This window comes from Drosophila tropicalis, unplaced genomic scaffold, assembly GCF_018151085.1.
Source record: "Drosophila tropicalis isolate 14030-0801.00 unplaced genomic scaffold, ASM1815108v1 contig_593, whole genome shotgun sequence".
NCBI classification, from domain to species: domain Eukaryota; kingdom Metazoa; phylum Arthropoda; class Insecta; order Diptera; family Drosophilidae; genus Drosophila; species Drosophila tropicalis.
The window spans coordinates 3,336,201-3,353,872 of NW_027173070.1; the positions used below are offsets into that span (position 1 = coordinate 3,336,201).

The window sequence follows — 17,672 nt, forward strand, 5'->3', positions numbered from 1 at the left end:
TGAGCAGTAGAAAAAACCCTGGCAACACTACTAGCAACAGCAACGGGGGAACCAAATTTGATTGAAATTGTATTAAATTGGTTTCTTGCTTAAATGCAGTATAAAAAGGTTGATGAGATCATAGAGCCTCCCACCTGGGATGCCGGGGATAGCAAGGATTGGACACTGCCCATCAAGCCACTGGAGGAGAAGTGGAAATTGCTGCCGGCTTTTCTTCAAGTCAAGGGACTGGTGAAACAACACATTGATTCCTTCAATCATTTCATAAATGTGGACATCAAGAAGATTGTCAAGGCCAATGAAATAGTGACCAGCGGAGCAGATCCACTGTTCTATCTCAAATATTTGGATGTACGTGTCGGTAAACCAGATATCGATGAGGGATTTAACATAACCAAGACGACCACGCCGCACGAGTGCCGTCTGAGGGACACCACCTACTCGGCCCCTATTACTGTCGACATTGAGTATACGAGGGGCACTCAACGTATCAAAAGAAATAATATGTTGATCGGAAGGATGCCCCTCATGCTGAGAAGCTCAAATTGTGTGCTGTCAGGCAAAACTGAATTTGAGTTGTCGAAGCTCAATGAGTGTCCACTAGATCCTGGTGGTTACTTTGTGGTGCGTGGTCAGGAGAAAGTCATACTCATTCAGGAACAGTTGTCTTGGAACAAAATGTTAACCGAAGACTTCAATGGCGTTGTCCAATGCCAGGTGACATCTTCGACCCATGAGAAGAAATCAAGAACTCTGGTTCTCAGCAAGCATGGACGATATTATCTTAAGCACAACTCCATGACAGACGATATTCCCATTGTTGTTATATTCAAGGCTTTAGGCATTGTATCCGACCAGGAGATTATGGCACATATAGGCGTGGATGCCCAATCCCAGAATCGTTTTGGTGCCTCTTTGCTGGAGGCTTTCAACCTCAAGATATTTACCCAGCAGCGCGCCCTAGATTATATGGGTAAGTTGAAAGAAAGGATTATCTGGTGTTTTAACTAACAGTTGATTTTAAAAACAGGCTCCAAGTTGGTAGTGAAGCGATTTCAGAGTGCCACCACAAAGACACCTCCGGAGGAGGCCAGAGATCTCTTGATGACCACCATTTTAGCCCATGTGCCGGTGGACAATTTCAACTTTCAAATGAAAGCCATCTATGTGGCTCTTATGGTGCGCCGTGTCATGGCCGCAGAGCTGGATAAAACTCTTTTCGACGATCGCGACTATTATGGCAACAAGCGTTTGGAATTGGCTGGATCATTGATATCCCTGATGTTCGAGGATCTTTTCAAGCGTATGAACTGGGAGCTCAAGATGATTGCCGATAAGAACATCCCAAAGGTCAAGGCGGCCCAATTTGATGTGGTCAAACATATGCGAGCGGCTCAAATCACAGCTGGTCTGGAATCGGCCATAAGCTCAGGAAATTGGACTATCAAGAGATTTAAAATGGAACGTGGTGGAGTGACACAGGTTTTGTCACGTCTCTCATACATTTCCGCCTTGGGCATGATGACACGTGTGAATTCACAATTCGAAAAGTCGAGGAAAGTTTCGGGACCCCGTTCCCTGCAGCCCAGTCAATGGGGCATGTTGTGTCCTTCCGATACGCCCGAGGGAGAGGCTTGTGGTCTCGTCAAGAATTTGGCTCTTATGACTCACATTACGACGGAGGTGGATGAGCGTCCAGTCATGATTTTGGCTTACAATGCCGGCGTCGAGGATATACGAGAAGTAAGCGGAAATCCCATTAATAATCCTCATGTGTTTTTGGTCTTCATCAATGGCAATGTTCTGGGTCTGACCCTGAATCATAAGCATTTGGTAAAGAACATGCGTTACATGCGAAGGAAGGGCCGAATTGGCAGCTTTGTGTCCATACATACATCCTACAGTCAGAGATGCGTATTCGTCCACACGGATGGAGGACGACTATGTCGTCCCTATATCATTGTGGAGAAGTGTCGACCTTTGGTCAAACAACATCATTTGGATGAACTACAACGTGGCATTAGAAAATTCGATGATTTCCTCTTGGATGGCCTTATAGAATATCTTGATGTGAATGAGGAGAATGATTCGTTTATAGCCTGCTATGAGGAGAATATAAATCCAACAACAACTCACCTGGAAATCGAACCCTTCACACTGTTGGGTGTTTGTGCGGGATTGGTCCCATATCCGCATCATAATCAGAGTCCTAGGAATACCTATCAATGTGCCATGGGTAAACAGGCCATGGGCATGATTGGTTACAATCAAAAGAATCGCATCGATTCCCTTATGTACAATTTGGTCTATCCCCAAGCACCCATGGTCAAGTCGAAGACGATTGAGTTGACGAATTTCGATAAGGTTCCAGCTGGACAGAATGCCACTGTGGCTGTGATGAGTTACTCTGGCTATGATATCGAGGATGCTTTGATTCTCAATAAGGCTTCCATTGATCGTGGCTATGGTCGCTGTTTGGTCTACAAGAACTCGAAGTGCACAGTAAAACGTTATGCCAATCAGACCTTCGATCGCATAATGGGCCCTGTGAAGGATGCCCTGACAAATAAGGTGATCTTTAAGCATGATGTCCTAGATACCGATGGTATTGTCTCCCCGGGCGAACAAGTGCAGAACAAACAGATTATGATTAATAAGGAAATGCCAGCGGTAACCTCCATTAATCCTTTGGAGGGTCAATCGCCACAGGTGCCTTATACAGCGGTTCCCATAAGCTATAAAGGATCCGAGCCAAGCTATGTGGAGCGTGTGATGGTCTCTGCCAATGCTGAAGAGGATTTCCTGATAAAAATTCTGCTCCGTCAAACGCGTATCCCAGAAATTGGTGACAAATTCAGTTCCCGCCATGGTCAGAAAGGTGTGACAGGACTTATAGTGGATCAGGAGGATATGCCATTTAATGATTTTGGCATTTGCCCAGATATGATCATGAATCCTCATGGTTTTCCCTCTCGTATGACAGTGGGAAAAACGTTGGAGCTTCTGGGTGGCAAGGCTGGTGTGCTGGAGGGTAAATTTCACTATGGCACTGCCTTCGGTGGCTCCAAAGTGCAGGATATCCAAGCTGAATTAGTTCGTCATGGCTTCAACTATATGGGCAAGGATTTCTTTTACTCGGGCATCACAGGCGGCCCATTGGAGGCTTATATCTATTCTGGTCCAGTCTACTATCAAAAGTTGAAGCATATGGTTCAGGACAAAATGCATGCCCGTGCTCGAGGACCCAAAGCAGTGCTCACGCGTCAACCCACTCAGGGTCGCAGTCGCGAAGGAGGTTTACGTCTCGGCGAAATGGAGCGGGATTGTCTTATCTCTTACGGCGCCAGCATGTTGATAATGGAGCGTCTGATGATCTCCTCAGATGCCTTCGAAGTGGATGTCTGCCGCATTTGCGGTCGTTTGGCCTACTGCTCATGGTGTCACTTTTGTCAGTCATCAGCTCATGTCTCCAAAATATCCATGCCATATGCCTGCAAACTCCTATTCCAAGAACTGACCAGCATGAATGTAGTGCCCAAATTGATCCTGGAAGATTACTAGAAACTAGTTACTGTTATTTACATATATTAAGCCAATGAGTTGACCACGGAATAAATGATTGTTTTTTACACTTTATAATGCTCCAAATTGAATATTTATGGTGGTCATAAACTTAAGTAATATTCATTTAACAATTTTGCAAATTAACTGGTCCTTTAGTGGAGCAAAGTAGGTTTTAATAGTATTAGAATGAAAAATTTGAATCCATTCTTTTTAACATATAATTCTATTCCATTTTCGTGCAATCTAAAGAACTTGAACTTGATATCTATTCAAGAATTAGTTAATACTAAATGAGGGAAAATGATGGAAAAATCAAACGAAAACGGTATTTGGTGATTCTCATTTCTTTATGGAACTTTGCTTGATTAAATTTTACTTATAAAATAATATTGGGTTTTCAAAATTTTCGGTATTTTAAAATTGCTACAAATCTTTACATGTCTTTCTTTGTATTGTAAAATACTTGCAGGAACTACATCTAAATAATACTTTAAAATGTTTTAGGTGTAAAGAAATTTAGATTAAATAAGAGTAAGTGTAAGTCAAGATTTAAATTGCAAAAACTGGAGAGAAATATTGAATTTAGTCATCCACTTGTCATTTGGCAGGAGAATATGTTTCATATCTCTATTCAATCTCTGTTCTTTCATTTAGTTTTCTTGAATGAAAGAGCATCCTCAACCCAGTTTATTCATATCTCCTGTATCTTGGTGGGTCAATGCACCGGTCACTGGCACTGGCTTTGGCACGTGACTTGGCTTACACTCACACACACACACACATAGTTATATGGATGGCGAATTTGTTTGTGCGTTTGTATGTTTGTCCTTGTAAAGTCCTCCTTTTTGAAGTCACTTGAATGTGACGTTAAAAATAGTTAGTCAAAGCAAAGCCACCTGCCATGCGACTGTCCCACCCCGAGCTTTCCCCCCTTCCGTTGCCAGCTATGAATTGCTGCAGTGCAATGACAGCAAATGGGGCAAAATGCCAGCAACAGTCAATGGTGCGCACAATGATTTTTAAGCCTCCTCGATGTCATTCCTCCCACTTCTTACCCCACCCACTTCCTCTATCAGACGTTCATCTCAATCTGTACGACCACCTTCCGGCTTTTGGCAGTTGACTTTCCGTTTTGCTTGCTGCTTGCTCATGTCCTTTGGCTATTTGTCAAAAATATATATTGGACGTTCCCTTTTCCTTCTTATTATGGATTTAAATGGGTGTTGGCCACTTGAGATTAAGCACTAAGTTAACTTAGGTTCAGTTTCCCATTTTTTTTTTACGGTTCGGTTTAGGTCAGCTAGAAGAGGGATACCCCCCACTCCAAAGATATAACCAATCATTGACCGTAAACTTCTGGAGCAAATCTCTTCGAGAACTTCATAGAATTCTCGGTCTCGGCCGGAGGGCAGAGGAGTGGCCAAAGAGCCATCCAGCATGCTAAAAAAAAAGAGACTCTTATTCGTGCTTTTTAAGCTGGTTCTCTTAAAAACCAAGTTAAACTGTTTGTAAGAGAAAAAAATATTCGAATGAGATGGATTGACAAACTACTAAAAAGTGTAAATTTGCATATTCAAGACAATTTTAGTTAACAGGTAAATGTTCTAATTAAATGAGCATTGCAACATTTTAATTTATTAATGGATCAAGGAAATTTTTCGTCTTTGCCCTTGGGATAACGACTTCGTTTATAGTTAATCCTTAATATTTGACGCAATATAGAGTTTGCTAACCAATTAGAAGAACTCTTTATTGCCTTTTCCTCTTTCTTATTATCTCTCTTGCATATTATCAACCAAATATAACGTATACGTAAGGTATCCCAGCATGATTTCAATATTTTTAGATAAATATGTTGACAACTGAATTCAAAAATTTGATGTTAATGGTTTACAAAAACAAAAAATACTATAGGAATAGAACGAGAATACTGTTATTAGTTGAAAACTTTTGTTTCAAAGGAAAAAGTGCAAGCATTATACATCCCTAAATCCCCAAAGGACACCCATTGATCCAATTCAAGTCGCCAAAGTCTTTTGTTTCCAGGGTATTTAAAATTTGGCGCCTTCGATTAATCTCTGTTAACATTTTTGTTTCATTCAAAACCATTGTGGCTCTCGTCCTCGTTCTCTCCCTCTCTGTCACCACCATATTTGTCCATATTGGCGCTGTCACACTCGCCAATCTCTCTCTTTTCTGTCGCTCTCGTCCTCTCTTTCTCCCTCTATGTCTCCCACGTCTGACTATAAAAGCTCTGAAGGCACTCAGAATTGAGCTCAGTATTAAACCGGCGCTTGTGGGAGAATTGCATTCAGAAAGCTTTCAGCTCTGAACTCAGCAGCGTCTCGTTTGGGCTCCACAAAACAAAAAAAAAAAAAAAAAAATAAATAGAAATTTAGATAAAAAAAATTGCAATTAATTTGGAATGCTCAAGTGCAACGTGTAATAAAACCCATTTAGAGAAGTGAAGTGTAAATAATACAACAAATATAATATATACATTTAAACAAAAGGAGGAGAAACAAAGAAAAGTTCAGTGCTGAGTGTTAAACAATATATTAATATTGAATAAAACAACAACAAATCACAATGCCAAATGCCATGGAAAGTGCAACAACGAATGTAACGGAATCGAAAAAGCCATTTAAAGTAAGTAATATTACTTAAATTTGGTGAATTAACTCATTTGCCAGTTGCAACAATTAAGCCATGCCTTTTTTGGGCGTTGCTGTTGTTGTTGGCCGCGTGCTAAGTTACTTTTTTTTCCCCCAAAAACTGGGTGAACTTAAGAGAGTGTGGAAGAGAGATAGACATGTAAGAGACATGTCAGACATGTGAGAGAGACAATGAGAGAGCTTGCTTTGCTTGCTCTCTCAGTTAAAGGCTATTTACTTTGACTTTGAATTCGCAAACACATAAAACGACAGTAAAATGAAACAAAACAAAAAAACACTTGACATGCATTTTATTTAACATTTCTTTCTTTGCAGTTTTCTGTTTGAGTTTTCTGTATTTTGTTTTGTGTTTTGTTTGTCTTTGGCTTTTGTTTTAGTTGTTGACTAAATTGTTTATCTGCAGGATAAATGGGGGTAATGCTAACCGTAAAAGCAAAAGGAAGCACTTCCTTTGAGATGAAGCGAGTTCTCCTGTCGCTCCCCGTCTCCCCCGTCACCACAACCACAAAGCAATTTAAGAGAGAAGGACCAGAAAAAGAAAAATATTCTTTTGCGAATTATTTAAATTCACTGCAAACTTTTGCTGTGGTCAGAAACAACCAAAATCTCCACATATATGTACATATAGCCAAATCTACATGGCAGTTCTGTCGAGAGAATGAAAAGTTCCATTAAAATGTCACCGCTTATTAAAAATAATTAATTCACAAACTTCCACCAACTGGCCCCGCCACACCCCTCCTCGCAGGGCATTGCCTCCCCCCGCACATTCCTGAGCCCAGTTCAACCCGCAAATCGGCTTAAAAGCTGTCAAAATAATCAGACAACCATGAAAATGCTATTAAAAAAAAAAAAAAACAAAAACACAACATTGACTATCGGAATGTTGTGGCAAAAGCCGATATTTAATATACCCTTGCAGGACCTTTAATGAATCTTTTCAATCAAGTTCGAACTTGTTTCTTAAGCCCTTTAATTACATAGTGACTAAATGTACTTTAGTATATAGTTTCACACATTAATCCTTATATTTTGAACGATCTTTGCTATGATAGCTACATATATGTCAAAGACGTCCGATCCGATATCGCCATGAACCTGATCTATCTACCGTAATAATAAGCCTAATTTCATGTCCCAATCCCAATAACTCCAAAACTTAGGGGGCCTAATCGAATGATTCATTGAAACAAACGGACAGAAGAGCGTGATTATATCAGCTTCTCGTACTGTTCAAGAATATATACACTTTATGGTTTCGGAACTCTATTATATAGCTAATGCAACCTTCTTGGTCATAAGTGTAAAAGAAAACTTTTAAAAGAAAAGTTGTCAACCCATCGTGTATCCAATATAAGTAATTAGCGAAATGTGGCTCTACGTTCATTTTCTCTTCAACTGGCGCCCACGGAATGCTAAAAAATTTATTAAATAATTTACATAATTTTGTGTCTCATAGTTTGGTTAGCAATTTTGCCAAGTCTACCACTTAATTTCCCCAAAGACTGAACAAAATCTGCGGCCGCCTAGGCCTATCAAATATTTAGAAGACAACTTGTGGCTTAAGTCGTGAATGATGATGCAAGAAGGGCAGAAGTGGAAGTGGGCCTGTGGTGTGGACAGAACTGGCAAACATCTTCTCGTAGCCCAGTTAGTCAGTAAGCCAGTTAGCCAGTTTTCTCATCTTTATGACAGGGACTACGTGCAGTTCTCAATAGTGTTATAGTTAAGATATTCCCATTATTCTGATGATGACAGGTTTGGCTAAGCTCTGATTTTGTTTAAAGTATATGAACAAACATGTCTATTAATTTACGCAAATATTTTGAAATGAGTTAGACCAGAGACTCATTAATTGAAAACAGTTTTCATTGCATTGCATTCGATTTTCATTTAGTTTTCTAATGCAAATGGAATCGATGATTAAAACCACTTTTTGTTTGTGTTTTATGTGTTAAAAAAAAACTATTGCATACTTTTAATTGACTTTACGTTTTGCCCTCTTATAAACAATGGTTTTTCCTTCTTTTGGTCCATAAATTGAATTAAATGTTTTTCATCCCTGAACGAAATGCATTTACATATTAGAATGAAATAATTTTTATTCAATTTTATTGTGTTACATTTAAGTAATTATATTAATATTAAATGGAACTTTGTTAGTTTTAATTCAATTGCTGCGAGGAGAAAAACAAAAAAATCCATAAAACTTTCACAAAAGATACGAATTAGATTAAATATATATCTACATATATGTATGTAGTTAAGGTCCTTGCCACTTGTCTGCTGACTTTGGCAGTTTTCTTTTGGGAAAACTTTTTAATTGTTGGCAAAAGTTGATAAGTATTTCATCTTTCTTTTTGTTTTTTTGCGCTATGATTAATTTTTGATTCAACTTTTTACTTACATTGGACAGCAAAGGAAACGAACAATAAGTCCAAACACATGGTATTTGATATTTGTTAACTGAAACACAATTTCAACTAGATTATTTATGAATGAGTTGAAGTTGCACGTTCAGCGATAAATTTTCGTCGAGAGTCAGTTTCTTTGATGTCTCTTTCTCTCTCTCCCTCTTTGCCTCTCCTAATTTATGTTTCGTTTAACCTTAACGCTCAAGCGCCATTTAACATGGCATGCAAGTTTAATAGAAAGGATGTTGATGTCCTTGTAGCTCTGGCAGGCTACCAGTACGGTCTTCTGGCATGTGGCATGGGGCATGGGGGCAGCACTTATGGCATGCTGCACTGCCGAGAGGCATAACTTGTCACTGCAAATATTTGTGCATTCCCCAACAAACTCGGCAAATACTCGCAACTTGAAGAAAATTTACTCAGCCAAAAGAAAAAAAACCTACACCGAGTTCTAAGGCAAACATCGAAAAGCAGTGAGAGATGAAATTCACTTTATTTATTCATTCTTTTTCCCCCATAAATCTCAATTAGTTAAAACAATATGTAGGTAGTTAGTTTGTTTGACAGGCCAACAATATTATTATTTCGCATGTGGAAATAGTTGTTTGTTCTGCCTTTAGCCATGCAGAAATTAAATACAAAGTTTTCTTTTGTTCACAAAATCATGACATTTAGAAGATAAAGATAAAGATTTGAATATTTTAAGGGTAACTCTTGAGAGACAAAATAAACAGAAAGTTTATGATTGACTTATTGGTAATTACCATGAAATTGCATTAGTTTATAACAAAAGTTATGGTAATTCGCTTAGGTAAACATGCCCTTTAGTTAACCTTTAAACGTGGCTCATTTTACTTTATTGGATTTGAATGTAAATAAGTAATAAATTACATTAAAGTTAATTGAGTCAGCTTATATGTATATGCTATTGATAAGAGACATAAGTTATTATTATGTCTATGAATACTGTGAATATTCACATGATTGCACAGTTAGACCAGATAGTCTATAGACTTATAATGAAGTTAGAAATTAACTCCAATTTTATTTATTTTCTGGCTTGTTTTCTCAATCTAATGACTTTTTCTGATCATAAGTGATATTTACAAACTTTCACTTTATCTAACAATAAGTTATTATTCGAATTAAGTTAATTAATAACTAAAATGCTATGCTAAATTATATTTTTAACATTAGACTTCATCCTAATGAGTCAAGTCAAGAGATTACCACACGTGTTATGGAATATTTACTGGCCACATATATTATTCAGTATTTTTTTCTGATTTATGGGCATTTATCTAGATTATAACTTAAAGTTGGTTAAGACAGCACAAAAAATTCAATTCAAGACTTGAGTGGGCAAAAAAGGTTAAGCGTAGGCAATTGGTGTTTGTCTGTTTGTGTATTATTTTTAGAAACATCTGAAGGGCTTAGGCGAGAATAAGTGAAATGTGAGAAAATTCTTTGGAAAAATGATATCCCAAGAAGTACTTTTTTGTTATGTTAGATAAAGTTCTTTTTCCACTTTACTTGTTTGTGCTTTGAGTCTCCCTTACCATGCCCCATCTCTATATCTATTTGAGTTTCTGGTTCTGTTTTTGTGTCTTTCATTTATTTGGCCTGTTAAATATTTCATAGGTTTTTGGGCTTTTTGGTTCGGCACATGTTTCGTCTGTGGGCATTAATTTATTATTCATTCTCAACGTGTAATGCTCGATTATAGCCTCACTTTCTGCTTCTTCATGTCCACATTTTAGGTCAAGGACGTCACGCGAAACATTAAGAAAGCTGTCTGTGCCTCCAGCTTGGCAGAGATACGTCAAAAGGTAGCCGAAAAATTTGAGAAATTCTCGAATGAAGATGAACAACACCAACAGCAGCAGCAGCAGCAACAAAATCGACAACAGCAGCCAACCATTCACTTGGACTCGGATGGCACTGAAATCGATGACGAGGAATATTTCCGTACTCTCGATGAGAATACCGAATTGGTTGCTGTCTTTCCTGGTGAACATTGGATAGATGTAGGCCATAAAAGTCATTGAGAATAAGGCAGAAACTCAAATTGATTAGTTTTGTTTTTGTCACTTTATAGCCAACGCATTATGTGACCATAACAACACCGCACATGAACGGTGATGCCGAGGCCGGAGGAGGTGCTGGACATGGCGGGGGAGAGAGTTCGGATACCACTGATAATACCAACAATACGGAATCGGCAAGAATACGTCAATTGGTGGGTCAATTGCAAAACAATCTCTGCAATGTTTCGGTAATGAATGATGCCGATTTGGATTCTCTATCGAATATGGATCCCAATTCATTAGTGGACATAACTGGCAAAGAGTTCATGGAGCAATTAAAGGATGCTGGCAGGTAGGTCCCTCCACAAATAATCCGAAAAGACACTTGTTTATGAATCCTTTTACTTGTTAGACCTTTGTGTGCCAAGCGCAATGCTGAGGATCGTTTGAATCTCTTGAAACTACTTAAAGCTGGTGCCATTTTCTGTTCGGAACGTTATCCCGAGGACGCTGAGGCCATTGATCGTGAAATTGGTCGCCAGTTGAATGAGGCCGAAAATAGTCAAATGGGCACCACAAATGGTGCTACAACCGCCATGAGTAATACCCGCACCATTGAGGTGGTGCAATGTGACAATCAAAATACCACCATTACCATCACAGTTGCTGAGGCCACCAGCAGCAGCAGCAGCAGCACCAGCTCCAGCCTCAATGCCAATGAGCCAAATGCCAATGAAAATGGAGGTGAGAGAGATATCTGACTGCCCATTTTAGGCAGTCTTAGGTGAAGCCTGGCCACCAGTGAGTAGCCAAACTAAGGAGTCAGAAGTAGCAAGAAGGCGATGGCAATTTATCAAACAACAAACAAAATAGAATCAACACACACACACATGCATACACAAATCAATGGGCGTGGTTGGGATCTCATCTAGAAAACCCTTTGAAAACGAAAAAATTGTTGACCCTCCCACAAAAGTAATATCTCAGTCACTGAGCAACCAAGAGAAATCAGTCCTGCAACATTTGGTTAACATAAACAACAAAAACAAAAACAAAAAAGGAAAACAAAAATATTTAACGAAATACATGGAAAATATAAATCACATTCAAAATGCTTCGTAGTAGTAATTAAGAGCAAATGAAAGTTAACGAACAAATTACACTTAGATTTGGGTAAGCGCTGAACGATAGAGGGAGACAGACAGATAAAGAGGAGTCACATGAATTTACCAAAAGATGTTTTAGCCACAATAATATATATATATATACATATACATAACTATAACTCTCCATATACATAATGACAATTGGAATCATACGTGCATATATTTGTGTCAAAGAAATGACAAAACCCGAAAAAATTTTAATCTCTATAGACAAAGAAAGGAAATAATCTAAAGAGAAACAACAAAAATCGACCCCTAAAAGGTTAGGCAAATCTAATGTAAACAGAGTAAAGAAGAAGAGAACAAAAAAACAATTTGAAATAATTTAAAAAAATTGATTTTAGCTAGATGAAAATATCATTCTGTTAAATATTGAAAACAAAGAAGTTCAATAATAGAAACTAAATTTCGCTTTCTAAGGAATTAATTTAAGTTTTCTTCAATATTTCGTTCACCTTTTTTTTGTATTCACAAGGATTGATTTATAAGTAATTGGGAAAATCTCCATGGCTTTGGTAGAAATTGTATTAACAGGTTACATCCTTTATTTTTGAGATGTGGTTAGGGTAACTTAAAGGTTTGAAAAGTTCCGTAAGGGATAATTTGAAGATGTTAGGAGGATTCTCGATTCGCGAGGAGGTAAAAGAAAGGAAAAGAAAGAGACGATAGATAAAGAGAGTCGAGATTAAATAAATAGTTCCAGGAGAGACAAGGAAACACTTTTTAGTGATAGGTTTCATGATTTTTAAGCAAGGATTTGTCTTCTTACTTGTACACAAATCCTAAAATATGTTAAAAAAAGTAAATTACAACATGTATTCAGTATAAGGATATCATAATTTCCAATGAAAAGTGAGTCAAAGAACTCTTCACTGTTTAATAAGTTTATTTCTTTTATTTTTTTGAGTTAAAATTGTTGAGTTGGATATAAAAAAATTAAGATTTAATTTCACAAAACCGTTAAATTGATTTATTTTCGAAAAATCCTTGCGGGTTTTTGGTTTTAAAAAACTAGTTATATACTTATATGTAATTTAACGCACATAAATTGACATTGTAAATGTCAGAAAATATGAAGAAATTTCCAATTTGAGACTGACTGTATTTATGTGTAACGATGATCAATGATTTAAAGAGAGAGAACAAATTGCTTCAAATTGTTGCATGAATCCCAATATAAATACACACATAAACAAAAAACAAAAAAGAGAAAAAAACAACTAATACACACAAAAATAATTAGAAAGAATTTAAACCTGGCATAGACAAGCAATAGATAATGAGACAAGAAACCAAATACAATGAACAATTATTAATGCATATTAAAGATAAAGTTTATTGAACTAAATTGAACAAAACTGAAGTAAATTTCTTTGCGCCGTCTGTGTGTGTGCAACAGGGCGGATGGGTGATGGGGAAAGGAGCAAGAAAGCTCTTCCTTGCTAAGAGTAACAAAGGTAAGTGTAGTAAGAGAGTGTGAGTGACTGTAAGAGAATGCTTGCAGTTAATTGCATTAACAGACATGTCATGCTCTGTGACGTCACAGCGTCACAACGGCTTGTGACGTTAGCCCAAAGAGCCTGGCCTATGCCCTACTAACACAGTTTGAAGCTCTCCAATATGACAGACAGACACAGAGCGCGAACGATTGAAAGAGAGAGAGAGAGAGAAAGGATAAGAGAGCTTGACCCAATTTTTATTCGACCATAGACAAAACCATACTTTTGTCTCCCATGCCAACAATTGAGGGCGTGGTCGGCTCTGTTAACTAGAATTTATTTCAATTTGTTGCAAAATGCTACAAATCTAGGAAAATTTACATGTTTAAAATTACTTTTCAGCAGAAGTTGATAAAGTAGAGGTCGAAGCGGCTGGGCTCTGGGAGCTCAATCCAAATGAATTTAAATGAAGTAAAGCTGTCGGGAAAATTGAGGCTGGGAAATAAATCAAATGGAAGTATTAGCTCCGACTAAGCAGCAGTTTCTATACTCTTTACCTGTTGGAGAAGTTATTTGGGATAAACTCAAGTCTGTACTTCAAACAATTCCTTATCCTATACTCATGTACTAAAATAAACTAACTTTACCATTTTGATATAGGTTTTTATTTGTACGTTTTAACTAATATATAATCCAGGACTCAATCTACAGACAAATAGAATGATTAAGGGAATCCTATAAGTTATTACTTATTCTAAAACTATATTATTACTCTAACTATAAAAAATGACTATCCATATCATCAGCAAAATTGAATATACCTCGTTCATTACCGATAGTGGAAAAGGCCGAGGAAAAAAAGAAAAAGGAACTTAATTTAGCTTGACTTGATTTCCTTTTGAAGTCCTAAAGAAAAATGATTACAGAGTAATACAAAAAGAAACAGCTCAGACAGAAATTCATAAGTACAATGGGATCAAAATGCTTAAATTTCTATATAAATGATAATAATATTTTATTTACTTGCTAGACAGAGATTAAATAGAGAGAGAGAAAGAGAGGCGGAAAGTGAGTCTGTGTCAAAAAAACAGTTAGCTGGGCTTAGTTAAAGACTTTGTCTATTTGCTTATGTCATTCCCATTGTAGCTTGTTGCATTTGCCACATTTTGTTATTGTTGTTGGCTAAGTAAATACTAAGCAACGTTTGTTCATAAACACACACACACATGAACATACGTACATACACACACACACACACATTCAGAAACGTGGAAAAAATCACTGGCAAAATGGCAGCCAAGCTCCAAATGTCAAATGTCTCGAGGGGCGGTCTGGAGTCTAGAGTATGGGAGAGAGGGACAGAGGGGGACGGATTTCATATCGAATGAAACTTGTTTTCTCTTTGCGCTGTGCAAACGAGTCACAAATATGCTTTCCCTTTGCCACACTCCGCTTGTCCTCGTCGTCTTTCTTTTTTTTTTACTCGGTTTCTCTCAAACGGCTGGCATAATTTTCTAAAATATTTTCCTTCTTGTTTTTTGTACGTACATTTTTATCCCAAAAATAAATGTCAAGGATAGACTAGGAGGGGGGCTATGGCGGAAACTCTATGCTTGTCTGCGGGGGGCCAGCACACACATACTTGCTCATATGTACATAAACATCCAGCGCGTTTTGTAATAGATGCCGCAATGGGCATTACTAATACGCCCTGTGGCACAATTCGTTCAAACACACAAACAGACACATATACACAAACATACATGCATATGTATGTATATACATACATACATATATTCATAGACAGGGACGTATTGAGTTAGGTGTTTAGCTAGTTTAATCTAATGGACTCCAAATTCATGTTTAAACATATAAAAAGGATACTATAATGAGATGATGATGAGATATAAGATGAAAGTACACAGTTATTCCTTTTTCGAAATCAAAAATCACTTTTCTTCAATGAGGACTGTTAACTTAATTAGATACAACATTACTTGTTAGGTTAATATGCATCTTAATGGTCACAAGACAACATTGAATTGGCGAATCCGCTCCTGTAATGTATGAATACGGCAAAGTAGGCAACAAAAAGTGGGCGTGTGGCTCATAATTGTGCAGTTAGGGCCGCAGGGCCATGGATTGCCTTATTTGCGTGTGTGTATGTCTGTGGGTGTGTTTGTGTGTGTTTGGTGTTGTGTGTATTTGCCTCGCTGATTTGTTTTCTAAGTCATTAAGGGTAAGTCCATAAAGGTCTACATAATTGAGATCTTTGCCTTCGACTCAGCTGTCAGTAATGGAAATTTAACATACAACCGAGAGTGAGAAAACGAAAAAAAAGCAAACACAAAACACAACACACAATGGAAAAAATTATGAAATTAACCATTTTGTTTATCATAATGCTAATGCTTGGCCACAAGACGTACAAAGTCAAGGCTGACGATGACCTTGATTGGGATAACAGCGGGACACAGCAGCCACCGCAACGTCAGCAACATCGCCACCCGAGTATGCGTCCTTCATCCTGTGTAAAGGAATGTCTGCGAAAGAGCCCCGACAACGATTTAGTGGCTCTGCATGGCGGCAAAGATCCTCGATATGAAAAGGAATTTGATTGCACAATGTATTGCCTGAGGACTGGCAAGTTTTAGACAAGTTTCGTGTCTTCTCTCTCTGTGCATTTGTATATGTCTGTGTGTGTGTGTCTTTAAGTCTCAACAAATTTTGGGCAACATTGAATTTAATTTAATTCACTTGTTATGAAGTTCATACCCAATCGATCCATTATATTCTACTTAATACATGACAAGTGGTGAGCCATTCAAAAACCTTTATTGGGTAATATGTAAATATGTATTCAACTTAATGAAGAGTGCAAATTGATGTAATTCAATTGTTTATCCAATAACCAACTTTATTTAAATGGAAATAAATAACTGTGAATTCCAGCAATTGAACGCGGAGTAGTTAATACAAACGTACACTGCACGAAACTAAAAACCATTTGCATTTCATTTGAATCCTTTTTATTGATAGCCTTTCCACTATTACATTGGTTTCTCGGAACCCTGTTTTGGGTCCTGTGAATCGAACTGCATTATCAGTTTCTTATGAAGGTTCCATACAAAATTTCTAGGTAAGTTATTATATTTTCTTCCGAAGTTTAATTATCTATTATTTTTTTTATAAATATTTTTTTTCAAGTGTTTTGTTTTACGATTGTTATTGTTTGATGGTGACAAACAACATGTTTGCCTTTTGTTACATTTCATTTGCCCTTACAATAGTCTACTTTATGGGGACCCCGCATTTTGTCATTTAACGCATTAACCTAAAAAAATTGAAAAAGGAAAGGAAAAAAAAATCACCTGACATTCCTTGTTTGGGTACTAAAAACAATATACGAAATAATTAAATATGCCATTAAGTGGAAATTTTAATTGCATGTAACAGATAAAAAAGAAACACAAACAATGCATGTCTGTGGTCCCCCCCACTCACTCCCTCTCTCACCCACATTTGTGCTGGCTGCTTCTTTTATATATTTTAATTTAATTAAAATGTTTTCAATTTACCCCGGCCTTTTGCTGGCATTCGTTTTTCCATTTAAATTCATTTAGAAGGCGAAATGCCAAAGTGAATACGAATTTGGTTTCGTTTTTGCGTTTTGGGTTTTTGGGACTTGGGTTTTGGCATTCGGGTTGGGTTATCCGTTTATGGGGGGCACAATTAATCATGAACATATGTCGCTAGAAGTGTGTGACCTTTCCCTCACTGGATTTTTTGTGTTTCTTTTTTTCGTTTTTCGTTTTTCGGCCGACGACAACGACATGTGAGTTAATTAATCTAACTGCCCAATGCCTGTCAAACTGCTGACGGCCAAGGTCCCGATACTGATGATGATGATGCTGCATTGCTATTCCCCTCCTCGCTTCTTTCACCTTGACGGACGCGACGCATAAATTTCAATTAGTTATGCCCTCCGCCGTCTGTTGTCCTTCGCTGCTATGCATTTAAATTGCCTGTCGTTATGCAGGGGGGATTTGGAGTGAGGCTGTGTGGGGGCAGGTGACGTTGGAGGCTGCTCGCTGACGCGGTAGTTTTACATATTTTGTGCCGCATATGCAAAAATGTTTCACGCCACGCCCCAATGCACAATTAGCCGACCTAAAGAAGCACATAAATTATTGGCTGAAAGGCGGAAATGATTTCGCCTAAAGGGGCGAACTCGTGCCGATTGTCGGCAATATATACATACATATATATTTATATATGTATCTACCTACCTACCTATAAAATATGCTGACATTGGTCAGACACACTAAATTATGCATGAGACGTAGAGGCAATTTGCTTTTCACCTTGTTAATGTCAAACAGGATGG

General features: G+C 37.7%; 2 protein-coding genes across 2 annotated transcripts; both read left to right on the plus strand.

Moving 5' to 3' along the window:
• The first annotated feature begins 17 nt into the window (after positions 1–17).
• Polr3B (RNA polymerase III subunit RpIII128) lies at positions 18–3,639 on the plus strand. The gene is made up of 2 exons (XM_068288948.1): positions 18–973; positions 1,031–3,639. The coding sequence occupies exons 1-2, from the start codon at positions 94–96 to the stop codon at positions 3,559–3,561; spliced, it is 3,411 nt and encodes a 1,136-aa protein (XP_068145049.1). The 5' UTR covers positions 18–93; the 3' UTR covers positions 3,562–3,639.
• Positions 3,640–5,854: 2,215 nt separating this feature from the next.
• Drep1 (DNA fragmentation factor-related protein 1) lies at positions 5,855–13,194 on the plus strand. The gene is made up of 4 exons (XM_068288814.1): positions 5,855–6,213; positions 10,414–10,680; positions 10,752–11,032; positions 11,093–13,194. Exons 1-4 carry the CDS (start codon positions 6,154–6,156, stop codon positions 11,439–11,441), a joined length of 957 nt encoding a protein of 318 aa, XP_068144915.1. The 5' UTR covers positions 5,855–6,153; the 3' UTR covers positions 11,442–13,194.
• Positions 13,195–17,672: the final 4,478 nt, after the last annotated feature.

Excerpts from the sequence above, each read along its gene's own strand:
- Polr3B (XM_068288948.1), top strand. The coding sequence starts at position 94 with ATGCAGTATAAAAAGGTTGATGAGATCATAGAGCCTCCCACCTGGGAT. Across the intron at positions 974-1,030 it reads GCGCGCCCTAGATTATATGG|GCTCCAAGTTGGTAGTGAAG; the intron begins GTAAGTTGAAAG and ends TTTTAAAAACAG.
- Drep1 (XM_068288814.1), top strand. The coding sequence starts at position 6,154 with ATGCCAAATGCCATGGAAAGTGCAACAACGAATGTAACGGAATCGAAA. Across the intron at positions 6,214-10,413 it reads AATCGAAAAAGCCATTTAAA|GTCAAGGACGTCACGCGAAA; the intron begins GTAAGTAATATT and ends TCCACATTTTAG. Across the intron at positions 10,681-10,751 it reads CTGGTGAACATTGGATAGAT|CCAACGCATTATGTGACCAT; the intron begins GTAGGCCATAAA and ends GTCACTTTATAG.